At 35.1% G+C, this 23,110-nt stretch overlaps 1 protein-coding gene across 1 annotated transcript in view; it reads left to right on the forward strand.

Moving 5' to 3' along the window:
- LOC111047252 (probable ATP-dependent RNA helicase DDX47) overlaps positions 1-23,110 on the forward strand; it is a 30,100-nt gene that overhangs the window by 1,190 nt on the left and 5,800 nt on the right. Inside the window, exons 2-8 of the mRNA XM_039436523.1 lie at positions 342-435; positions 1,328-1,492; positions 1,983-2,149; positions 11,540-11,776; positions 16,363-16,586; positions 21,929-22,061; positions 22,200-22,328. Of these exons, the coding sequence (XP_039292457.1) occupies positions 342-435; positions 1,328-1,492; positions 1,983-2,149; positions 11,540-11,776; positions 16,363-16,586; positions 21,929-22,061; positions 22,200-22,328 (1,149 nt within the window). The remainder of the gene's footprint in view (positions 1-341; positions 436-1,327; positions 1,493-1,982; positions 2,150-11,539; positions 11,777-16,362; positions 16,587-21,928; positions 22,062-22,199; positions 22,329-23,110) is intronic.

A 23,110-nucleotide genomic window follows, 5' to 3' on the forward strand; every position in this document is an offset into this window, starting at 1 on the left:
TAATGCCCGGTGACGGAGTGAGCGGCTGACCTAGTAGGCTGCGTGTCCTGGCTACCCAGTCCAAAAGCGGCCTAAGGTATTTATTGTAAGAAACGTTGAATTTTTCTCTTTCCATTGGTATAAAGATTAGGCATTTTTTGTTAATTATGAAGTTATAAAATCCGATGAATCCTTTTTATCAACCCTTGATTAAGCCTTTTATTTTTTTCAATTTCAGCATAATTTATCTCACACTCACATCTCACAACAAGAACCAAAAATCTTTTAATATTAGATTTAAGAATAAGAAAGTATCTTTCAAGTTATAGTATCTTATCTATATAATTTTTTTATGTTTTTAGGGAGTCAATGATGTCCTTTGCGAGGCGTGTGAATCATTGAAATGGACAGCACCCACCAAAATCCAGAAAGAAGCTATCCCAGTTGCTCTGCAAGGTAATAAACCTTAACAACAAATATTGGCTCAAACAAAAACAATCAGTGGTTTTCTGACCTTTTAATGTTACTTAAAAAAGAATTATTCTAGTTGTTGTTTGTTCATGATTGTTATGTCGCTTATAACTCTACCTTCATTGTATTATCATTCATCACATCAACATCACCTTGGCTTAAAATACTTTATACCTAAATCTGCATCCTTTACCCATAATATGGGATCGATGGCGTCAAAAACATAAATACACAAAACAAAAACATACATAAGGCATGTTTAGCAAGACAGCATTCCCGACAAATCATCACTCATATATTCACTAACACTGTAGTACGCCTTGCTTTTCAAGTGCTTGGATACAACTCTCTCGAACGCTCTTAAATCCAATTGTTTCACTCCTGTAGGCAGCCTATTGAAGTATCGCAATGCCGAACTCCTGAAGCACACCTGTGATCTCTGAAGGCGTACTCTGGGAATATCAATCAGCTCTCGATGTCTGGTGTTATGTTGATGCACATCAGTCCGAGTCAACATGTACTGCTGGTTCTTCTTGACATACGTCAGACAGAGAAGTAGGAAGTGGCAGATCACTGTTAGAATACCAAGTCTAACAAAAAGAGGCTTACAGTGTGCGCGATATTCGCTTTGCGGTGTTGATTCGGGCAGCCCGTTTTTGCAGCTTCAGTATGTCCACAATCTTTGCTGAGTGACCCCACATGAGAAGACCATAGGAAACGTGACAGTGGAAAAGCGCATGATACACCTTGACTAAACAGTCACATGACCCCTCAGCTTCAGCAGCAGAAGCTTCTGAAAGTCGCCTTTATAAAATAATAAATAAATAAGTCATTCGTTTGTCTTTAAAAAATAATGTTTGGTTTGATTTGTTTTCAGGGAAAGATGTAATTGGTCTGGCAGAGACCGGGTCTGGAAAAACGGGAGCATTCGCCATACCGATCTTGCAAGCACTTCTAGAAAACCCCCAGAGACATTTTGCTCTCATATTGACACCAACTCGTGAACTTGCTTATCAGATATCCGAACAGTTCGAGGCTCTAGGTAAGCATTCCAGTTTAATATCACATACTTTACGCCAGACGAAACTTGAAAATCATTATTATCTAAATCAAATATTATCTTGAAAATCATAGAAATTACTAAATCTAGGTGAACAGCTTATAGTTTAGCATTACATACTCTACGCTAGCCAGTACAAACCTTAAATATGAAATAGATAAATCATTAAATTACTAGAAATCACTCTGAATTACTAGATTATTAATTTTAGTAATTACTAAATTACTTAGAGCCGTTTGCACAGTCAAAGCTTAAAATGAATTTAATCAGCTGGTGGCTCAAACTCAAAATGAAACACATTATAACAAATGAGACTTTATACGGATTTAATCCAGTTTAAAATTAAATTTAGCTTAACCTATCACTGTGCAAACGGCCCTTAGTGTTACAATCGACAACTTTTCAAAATTTGAAAACTTGCCAGACAACCTTGAAATTATAAATTTTTTAAAAGATTTTATCTCATCCCCAGGTGGTGGTATGGGAGTGAAAACAGCAGTTATTGTTGGAGGTATGGACATGATGTCTCAAGCTCTTACCTTGGCGAAAAAACCTCATATTATCATTGCAACACCAGGTAGACTGCTAGATCATCTTTCCAACACAAAAGGGTTTAATCTGAAAGCTCTTAAGTTCTTGGTAAGTTATATATTTCTACTGCTTCTGCTTCATACATCTATTTTGTGGTAATAGTTTCTCATCACTTCCTTCAATATTTCGTAAAAAAAACTTGATATTTTGTAGTACAATTGATAAAAATTCAATATTAAGTGAACAGTTTAATAAATTCTACTAGACCTGTCTTGTATCTACTATTATTTCGTATGAACCAAAGAACTGGAAAGCTTCCCAAACAAAATAAAATTAACTTACACATCTCAGTAATAATCCGGTGAAATAATATGATACCTCCCCGCTGGTCGAATTCCCTACATCGTCACGTGCTCGCTTTGAGTACCTCCCTACCAGTTGATGCATCGGGGACGCTCCCCGGTGTTGGACAGAGTAGTTCCAGTCTGCACCGCCAGGCGGCGCCAGCCACTACTCCAGTGTAAGCCGGCCTCCTATAGGCCGAAGCCGCTCGGCCAATGGTAGGAGAGCAACCGATTCGATCCGCTATAAAATGGGGCACTTCCAGCCTCTAATAGTCTTCCCAATCCTGGGAAGAATATCTAACCTCTTTGCCATCCCACTCAGCCTGGCAAGCTACCCGAAAACTCCTTAGGAAACAACCGCCAACCTCACCACTTGAGAGCCCAAACGGGCTAATCTTCTCAGAACAAGAGAAAGTGGATGAGTTTGACTCCCACCTCCAAATTCACTTTTCAAACCCACCCATCCCCTATAGTCAAGAGCTCAACTCCCACTTTAATAAAATGGTCGACAGTATTAGAAACAGCGCAAGACCCAACCCCAAATAATCTACCATTCTTTACAATGGGAGATATAACAACTGCACTTGAAAATACCAATCCAAAAAAGGCCTCAAGCCTTGATTGTATTTCAGGGAAGGTCATCTTAAATGCGCCACCAGAACTAGCCCAACACCTGCTTGTAATTTACAATTCCATTCTGAACACCCAACACTTCCCCTCAGAATGGAAAAAGAGCAAATTATTCCTGCTCCTAAAGCCAGGAAAACGCTCCACCCTACCATCCAGCTACAGGCCTATCTCCATTTCCTGCATTTTCTCAAAGCTTTTTGAGAAAATGTTTCTGGAGAAACACATCAGAGATACGCTAGATAGTGTGATTCTACCAGAGCAGTTTGGATTTCGTGCAAGTTGTTCAACAACTAATGAAATTCTTCTCTCAATTATCAGACTCTTTCAACAAGAAAGAACACGTGGCTGCAGTCTTTATAGACTTCAAAGCAGCCTTTGACACTGTGGCTGGATGGACTCCTCTATAAACTTTCATCTGTCTTCCCACCTCCAACAGTCGGACTCTTCAAGTCATACCTTACTAATAGGTATTTTCAAGTCCAAATCCGTACCCCCTCTTCAATAGCTTCTTCAGCTCTCACCCCATCAACAGCAGGTGTCCCCCAAGGATCTGTGCTTGGTCCCATCCTCTACTCCCCTTCATCAACGACATGCCAGCTCTACCTTCAGTTCAAACCAGTCTCTTTGCAGACGCTTTCCACTCCAGCAGCAGGAATCTCGAGAGGGCGGCCAGGAATGTTCAAGAACAGTTGAACCTGCTCACATCCTGCTGTTCATCCTGGAAGGTAGAGATAAATGCAAATAAATGCGTGGCTGTTGCCTTTTCCATGGCCACGCCCTGCCATGGTCCCCCACCGTCAAGTATCCAGTGTTACTCTGGACAGAACCCTCACCTTCAAACAACACACTGACGTGAAAATACAACACTGTCGTGTGCTGTTTGGACAACTATTCCCTCTTCCAATCACCCCCTCTTTCCCCCTGAAGTTTCTGCTGCTCATATTCACAGCTATCATCAGGGCATACATGACCTATGCTGCCCCTGTCTGGTTCCAATACCTATCCAAGACCAATAGAAAACGGCTATTTGACTTTCAAAACAGACTCATGAGAACCATCTGCAACTTTCACTACACAGTGAACAATAGGCTACTCTATGAATATGTCTCCACTCCCCAACTGATTGACTTCATTCAGCTCACATCCAGAAAACTTCATGACACAGCATCAATGTCGTGGCGTACATCAGTAAGGCATCCTAAGGCTCGTGGTATGAGATACCACGATCAGTTCAAACCAAAAAGCCACTCCCTTTTCAAAATCTTTTCTCCCTTGGCCAGACTGATGGTCAGCGACTTGGCGTCCAGGTCACCATTGTAAACAGCTCGTATTCCCCTGAGGTGAACCCATCTCCATCACACTTCTCCCAAAAAAGTGAAATTGGCAAAAAAAAAATATAAATAAATAAATATACAAATGAAACAAATATATAAATATGAAAAATAAATAAATATTTATAAATATACAAATATATTACAACTATTCTATATTATAACTATTCAGTGATACATTTAAAAACAATTTCATATTATATCTAAAAAAAATGCCAAATTCACTTGAGATCTATTATCTAGGAGCAAACAAAAAATGTTCAGTTTTGTTAATGCTTTGAAGCAGTCATAAGGCAAATCAGCCTAAGGCACTGCCAATTAGGGTGAGTCACTCACCCTGTTCCACCCACAGTCAGTCACCACCCAGCCACCAGCTTGACCAGACCAAGGGAGCCACAGCGAGTCCTGCCTAGAACCCTGCCTACTCATTTCACGACCAAGTCCAACCAATGCCCAACAGGAGCTGTCAGCGGTAGTTGGGGAAGAAGATCCGACGCAGGTTGCGGAAGGGAGGACGGCGGCCGGCACGGACAACTCTCCAAGCTCCAGCTAAGGCGCAGCACCGATTGTCTCGCGGCTAACGCTGACTTTGAGACTGGTGCTGTCGGCTGTGGCGATTGTCTCGCGGCAAATCGAGCCAATAGTTCCTCTTCTTATTCAAGCAAAGTTGTTTAAATTCTTTGTTTCTTGCTAAATATCACTCTCGCACAACCTCTGAATTAGTTCTCCTGTAAGTCTTAAGCAGTCCAAATACTTCTTCTCTTGCCCTTTTACATTCATAATCGAACCATTGTTGTTTTCTGTCTATTTCAATTTGTTGATTGAAGTGAGATGGAGGGGCACATTCATATATCATGTCATTCAAATACCTTAAATCTTTTATTGCATCAAGCCATTGTTCTCTATTGTTTACTCTTAATTCAAGTGTATTCCAGTAGGGGTAAAGTGAGAGTACTGATGAAAAGCTGACCCAAAGCTGGCTCAAAGCTGCCCCCAAATCTGCCCCAAAGCTGATTCTTGGTTCTAACCTTGCCCAATCCAATGTAATCTGAACTAACTTAACCTAGCCATACCCCTAATCTCACAATAAATCTCAAATGAAGATCCCCATTCCCACTTTTTTGGAAAAAACTAGATCCTGCTTTTTTATTTCTTGAATAACTAAGAAACCGTTAATTTTACAAAAACATTACAAGAATAACTTTTTCCAGTAAATCTAATTACGAATCCATTGACACACCATTTGTCAAGATTGAACAAAAAATAAGGATCTCATGGGAAAACTAGATCCAGCTTTTTTCAATAACTAAGAAACCGTTAATTTTACAAAAAAATTACAAGAATAACTTTTTCCAGTAAATCTAATAACGAATCCATTGACACCACATTTGTCAAGATTGAACAGAAAATAAGGATCTTATGGAAAAAGTAGATCCAATTTCTTGAATAACTTAGAACCCAAGAATAATTTTTTTCAGTAAATCCATTTGTCAAGGGATCCTAACTCAACTTTTTCTGAAACTGAGCAACAAGCACACAGAATCTCTAATGATATTTTTATGTTGAGACCCTTTCTTAAGCAACACAAACCTCAGCACTAAACCTCAGAGGGATGACCCTCTGTCTTTAACCAGCTAAGTTTGAACTACTTGAAAACTCACCTCAGGTTGTATTAAACATTTATTATAAAAATAGATCATGAGTGTTGATAAATTTGGTCGATATTTGTATGATAAAGATAATAATAGTGATATTAATGTTGATATCAAAAATTTGATTCAGAATTTTTTCCATTTTTTACAATGCATACCATTAGCTGCAACTTTCATACCAAACATCAATCTCAATAATGAAAAAGAGTGGAAGTATATGACTGATCCATACTTAATCCAACAATTCTCACTTTCTTCTGGAATCTCTTTTAAAGAATGGTATGAAAAAAAATGTATTAAATATAGGTCAAAAATCTTAGGTTTTGGTGAGTACACCCAGAAAGAAATTGTAGATGTAGGTGAGTTCACCCAGAAAAAAATGTAGGTTTGGTTACCCAGACCAAGAATATTATTCAACTTTAATGAAATAAATTCATTTGAGAAATCTAAGCTCATGTAGATGGCGCAAATTTGACACTATATAATCACAGTCAGTATTTGAATATATTGTGCTTTGAAAGAAGCTGATAAATCAAATAATAATATAAAATGCTTTAAAATTAAATTTGAAGAAAATGGTTGGAGATCATTCTATGGGAAGACAAGAACAATTCTACAAATTAATGATAAATCAATGGGATGATACTGAAGGTAAAATATTGATACATTTGTAGAGTGTGGGAGATTAATACTTTTGATTTGAATATTGTCTAGTTTTTAACCAAATTTTTCGTTATTTTATAGAAGATTTTTTCAAATTTATAATACTCTTTTTACTGTTCCACTCAGTGGTGTATATTCAAACTCATTATCATAGAGGATTAAACAGTAGGCACTGGTTTTTTCTGAGAAATTATTTGTTGTTTCCAATGTCAACTATATGTCTATGGCACCAGATTTCAATAGTTCATTTTGCTTACTACAGTTTATAACAACCAATGGTGCATATTCATCAAATGTTTTATAGCCTACTCAATTGATGTACTGCTGTTATAAGGATAGTATTCATTTTGGAATTCAGAGAACATGTGATACAATAAATGTTTATTACCAGCAATATTTTCATAGGGGAATGATTAAGCATTTAAATAGAGATTAACATTGTTCAGATTACAGAAATCAAAATGTGACCTGTTAGCAGTTATAACATTTTTCCTATTCTTTTGAAATCCAAGAATAATGAATCTAGGTTTTAATATGTTTGAAGTTGTCTTAACTGTCCATTAAAGATTAATAGTTTCGGGTAATTGTGGAAATTCATGCAACTCCCATGACCTGAATGGAATAGTAATTGGTATATCACTATGTGTTAAACTCAGCAGATCAAGATGAACAGTGTCAGAAGCATGTATGTAGGGTACTTTCCATTGTAGTTTTGTAATATCAATTTTCACCGATTTTGCTGTCTCTGATTCAATACAATTTAAGTCTGATGATGATCTTAATAGAACAATTTCCTGACGAACATTTAATAGAACTTTTCTATAGTCTTCCATTACACCTAACCACATATCCAAAGGAATGCAAAAGCAGAATTTATCTAAACTTTTCCATCCAGTCAACTTCCATCCTGCATTCTCCATAATTTTTTCATTGAGTTTTGATTGATGTAGATAGTTTTTCATGGTTGTTGTCAATCCTACATTACATGTGCGATCAACTTCAACCCCTCCCAATTCATATCTGATTTTATCAAATAGGTATGCAACTCCATTATTGATAAGTGAAAAGTCCTTGGTTTCAACATCATTCTTATCTTTCACTTTGATTTCGCCTTCAATTATGAGAAAACTTCTACTTGGAAGTGTATAAATATCTTCTTGTTTTAAACTAATTCGAATTTCATCATTGTAATTGAATGTCTGTTGAATATATGGTGTGTGAGTGATATACTCATATTTGGTAATACTCTCATCAAGATGTACACTCTGATTAACAAGTAATATATCCGACTTGACTTCTTTCTTATACATTTTTATTATATATTTTTTCTTCTCAATACAACCTGAGGTGAGTTTTCAAGTAGTTCAAACTTAGCTGGTTTGAAGACAGAGGGTCATCCCTCTGAGATCTCAACATAAAAATATCATTAGAGATTCTGTGTGCTTGTTGCTCAGTTTCAGAAAAAGTTGAGTTAGGATCCCTTGACAAATGGATTTACTGAAAAAAATTATTCTTGGTTTCTAAGTTATTCAAGAAATTGGATCTACTTTTTCCATAAGATCCTTATTTTGTATTCAATCTTGACAAATGTGGTGTCAATGGATTTTTTATTAGATTTACTGGAAAAAGTTATTCTTGTAAATTTTTTGTAAAATTAACGGTTTCTTAGTTATTGAAAAAAGCTGGATCTAGTTTTCCCATGAGATCCTTATTTTTTGTTCAATCTTGACAAATGGTGTGTCAATGGATTCGTAATTAGATTTACTGGAAAAAGTTATTCTTGTAATGTTTTTGTAAAATTAACGGTTTCTTAGTTATTCAAGAAATAAAAAAGCAGGATCTAGTTTTTTCCAAAAAAGTGGGAATGGGGATCTTCATTTGAGATTTATTGTGAGATTAGGGGTATGGCTAGGTTAAGTTAGTTCAGATTACATTGGATTGGGCAAGGTTAGAACCAAGAATCAGCTTTGGGGCAGCTTTGAGCCAGCTTTGGGGCAGCTTTTCTTCAGTACTCTCACTTTACCCCTACTTATTCCGATATATGACTTCTCTCTCTGGCCTCCATTGCAGCTTCATTCTTTTTGGTATCACACAGCTCTCCTCCTTTTCTGCATGTGTGCATCTAATTGTGGATACAATTGGAAGATGGTCTGAAAATATTTCCGGGCTAACCACAAAGGACTGGACTGCAGGAAGAGCATTGACCGAGACCGCGCAATAGTCAATCACAGATGAACCTCTCGCTCCAACATAAGTCAGCTCTCCTTCCTCATCATTCTGCGACCTGCCATTTAAAACAATCAACCCAAAATCATCAAACATAGACAATAGACTCTTTCCATTTGAATTCAAAACAGAGTCTTTGGAGACTCTTTTGCTGCTTACAGCACTAACAATATTTTCGAATATATCCTCTGGTAGAATTTGTTTGTCACTGATTCCCCCATTGAGGTCACCCATTAGCATAATGTCGCACTCAATCAATTCAGTCAGCAGGCTTGATAGACTTGCAAAATCCTCCATCCACCTGTTGCAATTTATGTAGGCTGGAATAATACACAATTTTTGTGCCTCTATATTCAATTCTATTATATCGTACCCTGTAATTTTGCGGAAACTAGCTGAGTACATACAGTTGTCCTGCTTCTTAATTCCGTATACATAGCCTCCACTTGCTCTACCAAATGCCTTTGTCCTGATTGCAGGAACCCAAACAAGATCGTGAGTTATCATCTTACATTTAAACTCATAAAACTTCTTCTCACATTGTAAAAACGTTTCATACAGCAAAAATATTTCTTTCTCTCTCAAAAAATTAAAAAATGCTACATTATCAATCTTGTTTGCAATTCCAGCTACGTTGTAAGAAGCGACCTCTATATAATCAAAATCTGTTTCCCGTATGATGTCACTCTCTCACTCTCTTTATCCTTATTTCCATTCCTATACTCCCTTTTATTGTTTGAGTTGCGGACGAAAAAATTTGGCAATGCTTTCTTCAGACGCCCTAGACGTACCGGTAGATGTCGAAGCAGGTGGATTCTGTTTCAGTTGGGAAGTCCTCTTTCTTTTACGAGCCGCAGAGAGTGTTGCTTGGTCAGGCTCCTCCAAATATTGATCGACCGTCTCTTCTGTTAAGTCATCTGCAGAGATATATTTTCCATTTATCCAATAAGTCCAACTCCCCTTACTTTGACTTCATAGCCGACGGCTCGCAGACGCCTTTGAGTTGAATACATCACCTTCTTCTTTTCCCTTGTCTCCTTATCACAATCCGGAGACACAAACAGCTTAAGATTTTTCAAATTCGCCCCTTTATTCAGAATATCTTGCCTTTTCATACTTGATACCAAGGCCAAAATGATTGGGCGCCTTATACCGGGACCTGCCTTTCCTAGACGTTTAACAAAATCTATATCATTTTCTTTCAGTTCGACCTTCAATACTCTGTTACTTATATCCAGAATTTTCTCCAAGACCTTCTCACGCCTCTCACCCTCTTCCTCCTCCATTCCGTAGAATATGAGATTTTTATCACGACGCATGGATTCAATAACTCTCCGCTGCTGTTGAATTTCGCGCTTGAGCCGCTCATTTTCTTTGGTCACCTCATCGATTTTTCTATTCTGCTCCTCAAACGTCGATGCAATATTTAGGGCACTAATCTCCTGCCTAACAATCGTGAGTGTATTCTCATTGATTTCATTTTTAATTTTTTCCAGTATTGCAATCATACGCTTTTCGTCTAATGCCATTCCGAAATTTGCACAATATAAACCCACCAGAATTCCGTTAGTGACTGAATTTTATTCGGGATTTTATTCGTCAATCAATAACTAATGATCGCAATTATAGATTGAGATTTGTTCTGGACTTTATTCGTCAATCAACGTCAATATAGGAAAATACTGTTCAATCGATGACCACAGATCATTTATTAATTTCTTGAAAGACTGCAAGAGAAATCAGTACGAGATCATCCAACAAAGCAACTTATAAAAGCCGTATTAGCAGTTCAATAGAGAAAATTCAAAACATCCGCCAAGACTTAGTAGGCTACTTTTGAAGTAAGATGACGCTGCAATCGCAGAGAGCAGCTCTTGGTTGAAATCAAACAGTCGGTAATTCGGAATTTTAGGGGGTGGGTGGGAAATGTAACCACCTCCTCTATCACAAAGATAAGATAGTGTTCAAACTAAAGTAATGGCTTCTTCAATCGTTGAGCCTAGGCGAAACGTTTGTAACAAGAAAATCCAAATATCTCTATCTCTACTTACGGGATCACAAATATATTTCACACAAATGATCAAAGTCACTATTCAAACAGGTATGCAAATTTTCACATCAATCACTGTACAACAAAACACTTGAACAACTTAGAATTTGAGCATCGACGTAAACAACAACTTTAACTGCTTATCAGTCATCCCCACTCGGGCTTTGTAATCCAAAGCCCGGGCAAGATATTTTCCTCGGGCCACTTCCGTGTTTCGGAAGGACACGTCAAGCTGTCGGTCCCGGCAGCCTAAAAAGCAGTCGTTAGGTCATTTCAGAGGCCCTGAAATTGATCGGTTGCGACCTGAAAACTCTGACACCAGACCTGAGCCAGCCAGGTCACACGATATTATTATTATTTAATGACTCATGAGGGATAAAAAATATACTACAATTAGACAAACTTGACTTGACAACACCCGAACACCGTAAACTAAACACTAATTGAGTACTCGGTTTAGCGAGCTGCATTCATTCATTACGCTGTTACCAAGCAATACTCAAAACTACTTGATCATTTAAAAAAAATTAAATACTCAATGAATATTGTTTTATTCTATTGTAGAGAAGCAATGTTTCTTCATATTATAACTTTGTCAACAGGTAATGGACGAAGCTGACCGTATCCTAAATATGGACTTTGAAGTTGAAGTGGACAAAATCCTGAAAGTTATTCCGAGGGAGAGAAGAACCTATCTGTTTTCGGCAACTATGACACAGAAAGTGCAAAAATTGCAAAGGGCTTCGCTCAAAGATCCTGCGCGTGTCGAGGTGTCAAATAAGTTCAAGACTGTTGACTCCCTCCAACAGTATTACATATTCATTCCTTTGAAATTCAAGGTAGGCCAAATCAACTTTTTCGTTTCTTTTAAATTAGTTTTTCAATAATTCTTAATTATTAAACGTAAATCTAAATTAATTGGCTATCAACCACCCTGAAGATTTCTGCAACTGCAAATATTGACAAAAGCTTGAAATTCGCTTGGTGATTGAAAAGTATTTGAATAGTAGCTCTTCAAGCCTATAATGTATCTATAAGCATTTTCACAACACTGCAATTTCATTTATATTTCCATATGAGTTACTTAACTATCAAATTGAAGAGTTCCTAACTACTAGAAGTAAATGGAATCAATGAAAATAGGTGTTGTAGGTGGCTGATATTAACACTATGTACGAGGGCAGGTTGAAAAGTCTCCGACCTAACCACCAAGTTAGGATTCCAGGCTATTCCAGGGATTCCAGGGATCTTTTCCTATTGGAGTCTCTACGTCAGCGTCGAGATAAAACATCTGTCTTGTTTGTTTGGGCATTGTTGGATGGTGCTGTAAATTCTCCTACCTTGCTTGCAATGCTGAATATCAGTGTTCCAGCATTCAATAGGCGGAATGCTAACTTGTTTGCGGCTCCAAGGTGCAGAACGGTGCACCATTTTTTCTCACCTTTCATAAGAGTGCAGAGATTGATGAACAAATTGAGTTTGAATGTTCAGCTTGCTGGGTCAGAGAGAGAGGTGAGGAGTGGGTTGCTGAGGTCAATCCCTCGTTGATGGTTGGAGTTTGATTGGAGAAAGTCTTCTGTGACAGTGATCTCTTTGCTTTTTACTACTCCTTAAGTTGTGTGTTTAATTATTTCCTCTTGTTACTATTTTTTCTCTCTCTCTTCCTAGAATGACTTGTGTTTAATCATAGAGACTTTTTTTTTCATTTCATTTCATTTTCATATTTTCATTTTATTATTTGCTGTGTTTATTTTTTCTGCTATCTAAAATTGTGTTTAAATTTTCTGTTATGTATATTTTTCAGATAGGCTTTTCGTAAAAATTTCATAAACTTTTCATTTCTTTCAATATTTGTATTAAATATTCATTTTTAAATTGTTTCACTTGTATTATGTGTTAAGAGAGCAATTATGGGATATTATCCTTGTGCTCTCATATGTATCTCAAATAAATAAATAAATAAATAAATAAATATTCACTGAGATCAGAATTTTGTAGAATAGCTCATAGAAGTGGTGGTGTATGTATATTCACTAGCAATGCTAAACATACCCAAACTTATGAACTGGATTTTGTTAAGAGATTTTCTGTTGAGATGGATTTAGAGGTGACGGGACTAAGGTTAAAAATTGATGATCGATTTTAGGTAGCAGTGTTAGGTATCTATAGGTCACCAAATGGAGACTGGCAAAAAATTTGTGAGCTGCTCCATACACTTTTGGAAATTACAACCGCTCGTTTCACAAATGTTATAGTAGTAGGAGATTTCAATACCGATTTTGCCAGGCAGGATAAAATGACAGAGGATATTAGAGATATTATTAATATGAATAATTTAGAAATTAAGGTCCACGAATATACAAGAGTAACTCGAACTTCACAGACAATTATTGATAATATCCTCACAAATATAGAAGGTTGTAATGTCAGGTTAGGTAGCTCAGATCTATCAGATCATAACTATCAAATTTTAGATGTTAAGTTGCAGGGCCAGAATCCAAGCAGAAAAAAAACTTTTGTGAAAGAAATTCAGCAATATGAGCTAGAAAATATAAATTGTTTGAAGCAGGAACTGCTTCAAGAAAATTGGAGTAGTGTTTATAACAGTTGTAACCTAAATTACAAATATAAGCAATTCATTGATACTCTAAGATTTCACATTAGTGTATGCTGTCCAATAAAAAAAGTCAAAGTAAAAAGTAAATTGAACAAAGTAGATGAATGGATAACTGAAGATATTCTTACTCAAAGAAATATTGTTAGGGAAGCTTATGAGGAATTTAAATTAGTGAGGGATGTTCCGAGTGAAGTCAAATACAAATGTCTAAAGAAAAACTATGCAAAAGAAGTGAGGAAAGCTAAGTGTAAGAAAACAGCTGAAATATTAACAACTAGTACCAATTTTAACTCTGCTGTTTGGGAGGTAATTAATAGAAATAGGAGAGCAGCTCAAAAAGATACGGTTACTAATGTTCCTAGGATAATCGATGAACATGGAAATTATATGGATGATAGTATAGACATTTGTAACTTTTTCAATAAGTATTATCAACAGGTTGCATATAATCTCCAAAAGTCACTGAACACTAATACTTGTAATACAACTACATTAAATGCTGAGCCAATTGAAAAGGTATTTAAATTTCATCCATTATCAAGAGATGAGTTGTCAAGAATAATAAAAAATTTGAATAACAAAAAAACAGTAGGATTGGATGGGGTCTCAAGCAAAATTTTAAAAGAATGTGAAAATGAATTACTGGACCCTTTATTGCATCTCCTTAATACTTCACTAGAGCAGGGTATTTTCCCTGATGATCTGAAACAAGTAAAAATTTTGCCAATTTTCAAGAGCGGTGATTCTGAAAGAGTTGAAAATTATAGACCCATTAGTATTCTAAATGTAATAAGTAAAATTTTTGAAAGAGTAGTTTTAAATAGGCTATTGATGCACCTGGAAGAAATTAATTTCATATGTGATGAACAGCATGGGTTCCAGAAAGGGAAATCTACTAAGACTGCAATAGTATCCCTTGTTGAAAGACTAATAGATATAATAGATTCAGGTGAGAAGGCAGCCGCAATATTTCTTGATTTATCCAAAGCTTTTGATTGTGTGAACCATAGAATATTATTGGAAATACTAAAAACTGTAGGTGTGAATGGTATAGAACTAAAATGGTTTGAATCATATCTCATAGGTAGAAACCAGTGTGTTGAGCTTACCAAGGTGGATGGGAATGAAATAGTAAAAATTAAATCTCAAAAACTGGAGGTCCAGGCTGGAGTACCTCAAGGCTCAATTCTGGGTCCCTTACTGTTTCTGTTGTATGTGAACCAATTACCAAAAGAGTTAAAAGATCACAGAGCTCTGTTGTTTGCTGATGACACATCGCTTATCTTTAACAATTATTTATTAGATAGTCTAGAAATAAATGCTTTTACTGGAGTACAGTCAATTGTCCAATTCTTGAAGCAAAGGCAATTAACAATAAATAGTAAGAAATGTCAATTCCTACAATTCAAAAGTAAATATAATTCAGTAGAGGATAGAGAAATAAATGTGTTTGTAGAGGAAAATGAATTAGACCAAGAAGAGAAAGTAGCATTCTTGGGAATTTTATTGGACAGGAAATTAACATGGCATCCTTACATTGAGAGGATATGTAATAAGATATCATCTGGGGTATTTGTCCTGCGGCAGCTTGCTAGGCTGAATGATAAAAAACTACTGTTAACTGCTTACCATGGACTTATACTATCTCATATTAGGTATGCTATTTTAGTATGGGGTAATTCATCTCAACAAAATATGGACAGGGTGTTTAAGATTCAAAAGAAGGCACTCAGATGTATAGAGAAAGTGAATAGGTTAGACTCTTGTAGGCCTTTATTTAAAAAGCTTGGTCTATTAACTGTGCCATCTTTGTATGTATATGAAGTTGTAATGCATGTGAAAACGAGTGGTGTGATCCAGAATTCAGATGTTCATGAGTATAATACGCGAAACAGAGCAGATTATCATATAATGGGTCACAATAGTAGGTTATTTGAACAAAAACCAGATTATATTGGTAGGAAATTTTATAACAAGCTACCTCAAATCTTGAAAAGTAATGATGATTTGAAGATTTTCAAAAAACAAATTAAAAAATATTTAGTTGATAGAGCTTTTTATAGTGTACAAGAATTCCTTTCAAACCTAAACTAGGTTGAACTACTTAGTGTTAGAATTATTATGTAATAACATGACTTGTCTTATACTCCATGACTGGAGTCTTTAGGACGTAATCTTAAAAAAAAAAACCAAGATGACAACCCTCGTAAACGAGATATGTTGTAGGCTATATTTCTGGTAATATTATTTTAATAGTTACAAAAATCTCAGTAGTATTTATGTTACAATCATTTGAGTGAGTCTGCAAAGGGTCAAGTGTGCCGTGTCCAATACATTAGACAAAAAATTGTTCAATTTCAACTCCTTGACAGTCTAATGATTATCCACTTCATTTGAATGGTCAGCAACGCATCCTTATGTCTTCTGAAGTGATTGCCATAACTCAGATGGTTTGTGCCTAGACTGCGTCAACAGAGTTGGAATTGATAAAGTTTTGGTCTGATGTCTGCAAACGCAGCACCCGACATCGACTAACTCGAACGACTGTAACATAAATACCATAAATACTACGCGTCCAAAGAGGATGAAATTCCAGTGATTGACTATTGAAATATTATCGAATGTCAAATAAATTGATTTGATTTGTAAAGATGCATGAGATCTCGTTAACAAGAGTTGTCATCTCCAAAAGTTCGGAAACCTTTCAAACTGCTCTCGTACTTATAAATAGATAGCTACCAATAATTCAGTGTTCGTTGTAAAACAACTTGTCAATGATTAATAATTATTGATTGTATTGTTTTCCAGGACGTATACCTTCTTTATTTGTTGAATGAGATGGCCGGCAATTCGTTCATGGTGTTTTGTGCAACCTGCGCGGGAACTATGCGCACAGCGCTAATGCTGCGCAACCTGGGCTTGTCAGTTGTGCCTCTCCACGGGCAGATGTCGCAGAACAAGCGGCTCGCAGCATTGACTAAGTTCAGAGCCAAGAACCGATCCATACTCATATCGACTGATGTTGCTAGCAGGTTTGTTCAATTCATCAAATTGCTCTTTTAGTCGCCAAAGTTAAAAAGGCGCTTCAAAAGCAAAATTTGGATAATATTTCACTTGGATACAGATGGCTAAGAACCGATACTCATTGATATCTACGGATGTTGCTAGAAGGTTTGTCAAAGAATCACATTCTTCTAGCTGATTAATAAAACGCTTCAGATGCATTATTATAAATAATATTCTACATTATTCCCGTTCATAACTGTCAACTAATTAATAAAAACAATATAAAACTTTAAGTATCCTTTTATTAAAACATTAAAAACTTTAAAACATTTCAACGACTAGTTTCGACCTACTTTCAGTCATTAAAATGTTTTAATAAAAGGGAACTACACGTTTTATATTGTTCTTATTAATTTGTATAAAGTAGCCCATATAAGTGAAGTGATTTATGTTAACTAATTAGTATTCACAGCCCGGCTCAGAATCAACCGTTTACTTCAACTCAGTCACTTGGTTCTATTTCGATAATCAGTAAAAAAGTTTCATATGAGAATATGTTGTGTGAATGCATGTGGACCGAATATAAATCACAATCAATATGGTGATCCTCTCTATAGTACATACTCAACCTGTTGTCTATTTTTTGACTTATTATTCAAGATATAAGGTCATGTCTGATGTCTGTACCTACTATGCTCAAATAATTTTGTTCTCGTTCTTTACGTATTCAGTGTTGCTATAGCTTTCAGAGCGAACGGTCGTGCTTTTCGAGTTGCCTTATCTGTATGATAACTACTGTGATAATTTGTTAAGCGTGCCATCTCGTACACGATCGTCAATTATTTTTCTGTGTTATTTAATTATTTCGAATCAATTTTTTTGTTTGCCATGGCTAATGTTTGTTACAAGTGTGAATCGGATTTCAACAACTCAAAATATATCCTAGAATGCTGTGGATGTAGGATTGTTTTCCATCCAACATGTACTAAAATTCGTACGTTAGAGAATTTTAGAAAACTGGGAGTGAAGAAATCAACTTGGAAGTGCGACGAATGTAAAGAAAAATCTTCTTCAACCGACAGCAACGATCTTGAGTCCACTTTGACAAAAACTATCGAAAACACCCTTACTAAGGTATTTAATGATAAACTCGAAGGGTTGAGTAAAATCATTACGACTCTTAATTCAACTGTTGAAAGTTTGAAATCGTCATTAGAAACCGTGCGCGCAGAAAACAAATCAGTGAAAGAGCAGTGTAAGAAGCTTGAATTTGAAAATATTAAACTTCGAAGAGACATTAATGAAATACAGCAGTACACTCGTTTGGACAACTTGGAGATAGCAGGGATTCCGGAGACAAAAAATGAAAATGTGTACACAATCCTAGAATCTGTTGCTAGAGCGATTAATACTCCGTTCAAAAGAGACGATATCTCTGTTGCTCATAGGGTTCCTTCTTCTAAAAATAAGACAAAATCTATAATAGTTCGCTTCACGTCAAGAACTGCCAAAATTAATTGGAAATGTGCGGCGAAAGCAAAAGGACACTTGAAAAATGGAGACTTGAACTGTAATCTTCCACCAGGTTATATCTATGTGAACGATCATCTCACTGCATACAACAAATCTCTACTGAATAAAGCTAGAGATCTTAAAAAGAACAATAAATTAGCTTATGTCTGGGTGAGTGATGCAAAGATTCTCATTCGTAAACAACAAGACTCTCCGGTAAAACGTATAACTAACGAAGAGGACCTCAAACCATTTGAATAAATGTATTACTACACTGTATTTACTGGTTTCTATTATTTAAAGACTGATATATATATTTAAATGTGGCGATATGTGTCACGAGATGACCGAGCTCTGTATTTTTTTTTCTTTCATTAATAGTAATAGACTTTCTTATCTACTTTAACTTTAACTTTCTCCTATTCTTTTCTCAGAGTTAATTCTATTCCTTCTTAATTCCTTTTTAAATTTCTCCTTTATTACAAGATTTTAAATAGCTTATTTTTCGTTTTCCTATTAATTTTTCCTTTTATTGTATGGTTCTTATAAATGACCCTGAAGAGCATATTTCTCTTGAGACTCACAATACTATTATAATAGAGGATATTTTTCAATCTCAGATTGAGTTGTTTGGTAGTAGTGATAATCAATCTTACCTGAACATTATCCACGTAAACATAAGAAGTTTGCGAAAGAATTTTGATGAGCTGTCATACATTATCAGTAATTGTTCATTAGAGTTTCATATTATTATCCTCAGTGAGACTTGGATAGTTGAAGAGGATGATTTTAATTTTAATTTGAATGGTTATTCAGTGGTTAACAAGCCATGTAAAACAAATAAATGTGATGGAATTTGTGTCTTTTTCAAATGTAATTTTATAGTAGATGAGTTGGATTACGAAATAAAAGAATCTAACTCAATTCTTTTGGATGTACAAGTGCCAGGTGCGAAGGATAAGATAACACTTATCGCTGTTTATAGGTCTCCTTCAACCAATGTAGATAATTTTCTCAATTGTTTGAATGATTGTTTGTATTCTATCAAAAATAAGCCCAATATAATTTTTGCCGGTGACTTGAATATACATCTGAATAAGTCTACGCTTGCGACTAATGAATATTTCGGAATTTTATCCTTGAATGGTTTTAAATCATACATAAACAAGCCTACTAGAGTTCAAAACGGCACTGAATCGATTATCGATCACATATTTTTAAAGAATTCCTCTTTCAATCCTGACAATGTATTAAGTTCACTAATAAAAACAAACATCACTGATCACTTTTGTGTCAGCATCCACATTGATCTTTCAACTGACAAAATTGTAAGTAAAAATAATTCTTTCAATAAAATAGATTTCAATAAATTAATATTATCCATTGAAACTGAAAACTGGGATAACTTATTAGATGACAATTTACATGTGAATGAAGCAATGCAAATTTTAACTGACAAAATATCAAATCACATTAAACTTGCAACATTACAGTAAAGATTCCGCATAAATTACAACCCCTTAAACCTTGGATTACGCGTGGACTTGTACATTCCTTTAAAAAACGGGACAAAGTGTTTAAAACACTTTCAAAGCAGCCTTTCAATGACCGTTTAAGAAATGAGTATAAAAATTACAGAAATCTTCTTAATAAATTAATAAAACAGAATAAATGTGAGTATTATAAGAATAAAATTAATCAGAATATAAACAACTCTAAGAAAATCTGGGAAACTTTAAACGAATTGTTAGGTAGAAGACATACTAAAAAAATTCCCAAAATAGAAGCTGATACACTAAATCAACATTTTGCTCGCGTAGGAAAACTTTATGCTGAGAAATTGAAGTCAAATAATCCCATTGCAACAACATGTAATCATTTCAAGGACTCATGTGTGGAGCATTACAACTCTTTCTTCTTGACACCTACCAATGAAAATGAAATTACTGCTACAATAAACTCTCTAAACAATAACTCAGCTCCAGGAATTGACAATATTAGCAATAGGATTTTAAAAACTATTTCACCACATATTATAAAACCATTGAAGGTGATAATAAATCAATGTTTTGCGGAGGGTTTTTTCCCTGATAGTTTAAAATTGGCCAATATCATACCCCTACATAAATCAGGTGATGCTTCTAATCCATCAAATTATCGTCCAATCAGCTTGTTGAGTACTTTTTCCAAAATTATTGAAAAGTTAATAAAATACCGTTTAGTTAGCTATCTCCTAAAGCATAATATAATTCACAAAAATCAATTTGGGTTTCAGTCTAAAAAAAGTACAGTAGATGCAATATCTCTTCTAACACAGAAAATTTCAATAACAAAAATAAAACAATAGCCATATTTTTAGACCTTGCTAAAGCTTTTGACACTATTCCTCACTCAAAACTTCTGATAAAAATGGAAAAGTTGGGTATTCGAGGAATAGCCCTTGAATTATTTAAGAGCTATTTAAAAAATAGATTCCAAATGCTCAAAATTGATAATAAAACCAGCCTTGAACAACTCACTGATTACGGTCTTCCACAAGGAACAGTCTTGTCGCCGATTCTCTTCCTAATCTACATTAATGATCTTCTCAAGTTAGAATTAAAAAATGGTGTCTCAATCGCTTTTGCTGATGACACTTCATTGTTATTCAGTGAAACGAATTGGGAGGATACTAAAAAAGCAGCAGAATCCGGACTTAAAATAGTAAAATCCTGGTTTGATGAGCATATATTAACATTGAACATAGAAAAAAGTAATTTCATGTCTTTCTCTCCAAATTCTATAGGCCAGCCGCAAGGTTTGGATTCCATTAAAATCCATAATGTAAATTGCAAAGAATCTGATTGGATAAATTGTACATGCTCAAAGCTTAATAGAGAACATCGTGTTAAATATTTGGGTGTAATGATTGATCAACATTTGCGTTGGGATGTTCACATCAATAGTACATGTAACAAACTCAGACATTGGATAAGTAAATTCCGTAATATCAGCCAAGTTGGTAATAAAAAATCTCAAGACTCATATATTTTGCCTACATTCAATCATTTCTGCAATATGGAATAAAAATTTGGGGTGGAACATACTCAAACCACTTGGAGAAACTTTTTGTAATTCAAAAACACATTATAAGAGCTATACTGGGAAAACCCAGACTATCCAAGTGAGTACCTGTTTAGTGAGCTAGATGTTTTAACTGTCAGGCAGCTTTACATAAAAAATTTAATCATCTACATAAATAAACATATGAATCTTTTCAACCTGCGTGTTTCACCATATAACCTCCGTCCCTCATCTATTACCTTTCAAATTACAGATACTATTTTATCAATTTGTAGAAAACAATTTTTATATCAGGTATCAAAGCTCATCAATGTTATTCCTAACCATTTTATCACTAGTAAATTGAATAGAAAACTGCTAATTGAAATTCATACATGGATAATCTCGAACAATGTAATTTTGACAATGTAATTTCCTCATAGCTTAGTATAAAGACTTCTCATGTTTTTTATGTAATCTTCAACTATTCTTTACTTTCCCCTATGCCTTCACTCTGCTCTTTCTCTTCCCTTCCTCACTCACTTTTTCTTTTCCCTATTTCTTAATAATATCCCATTATTATTTTCATGTACTGTTAAGCATTGAACACTCGGCCTCTGCGCTCAGGTTCCTCGAACCTTGCAGGGACTTCCCGTTTTTAATATAGTTATGTATAATCCTATTAATGGTATTTTTCTTTTTCATTTTATATTGTATTTTACTTTTTTCATTTATAACCATTTTTGTCATTGTGTGATTCGACTGATTGTATGATGATTCTATTTTCTCAAACGAATGAAATAATTTTTCACAGAGGTTTGGACATTCCCCACGTAGATGTCGTGATAAACCTTGATATTCCAACTCACAGCAAAGATTACATTCACAGAGTTGGTAGGACGGCAAGAGCTGGACGATCTGGCAAAGCAATCACATTCGTTTCACAGGTCAGTTGACATTTTATGAATATTACTTCATTATAACTAGTATAAAAATTGTAAGATTCATGAACATTTTAAAAAGATAAAATTCAATTCATTCGTCATTCGTTTCTAATAAGCTGATTTCTTGTTTTCTTTCCTTAGTACGATGTAGAACTATATCAAAGGATAGAATTTCTGTTGGGCAAGAAGCTGCCTTTGTACAAGACAGAAGAAGCTGAAGTGATGACTATGGAGGAACGCGTTGCTGAAGCTAGAAGGATTGCAAACATGGTGAGAATAGAGTTTCATATCACATCCTTTATGGACGTACTATATATCTCTTAAAGTTGTAATTTACATTGATGAATAATCTAATACAAGAGTTGAAGATTTCTCGCAATTGAAATTCTTAACATAACATCAAGTAATAATTCTGAGATATAAAATTATTTTTCAGATAGACGTTCTGAAAATTGAAAACTCGTAATTATTATAATAGTAATAATTACTGTAGTAATCTTGTTGTTGAATTTTCTGTGTGAATTTTTATCGTGAAAAATTTATTTTTCTGTTGAAAAATAATAATTTTCTCACATTAAGATTTTGCTAACTTGCGTCCGAGAAGACTCAAATTTTATACAGGGTTGAGGTATTCTCACGGAACTGTATTTCTGTTGAAGATGAAAAAAACACGAGTATTTGGGAATATTTCAAACTTGCACTTTTTCCCACGGAATTGTGCTCTGTCTCCACGTGGACCCCGTCGTCTCATTAGTGGAAGGGGAACATAATTTGCGTGGAAAAGATCAGTCTCAATCTAGTCGCGAATCGAAACAGATTATAAGCCAGAGGTAGCCTCGGGCCTCGAGGGTGTTGTCTAAATTTGTTAAAATGCATTAGTTCGCGGGATAAATTGAAGTATTTCAATTTTTTGTAGTGAATGTGTGATGTTTATTGAAAATATTAGTGAGAACAACCTAGTGTAGTGAAAATTCTAATAGTGATAATGTGATATGATGGATATATAATTTGAACGATCTTGAGTGCGATTATATTTTCTAGCTCATGTTAAA

This window comes from Nilaparvata lugens, chromosome 10 (genome assembly GCF_014356525.2).
Source record: "Nilaparvata lugens isolate BPH chromosome 10, ASM1435652v1, whole genome shotgun sequence".
Lineage (NCBI taxonomy): Eukaryota > Metazoa > Arthropoda > Insecta > Hemiptera > Delphacidae > Nilaparvata > Nilaparvata lugens.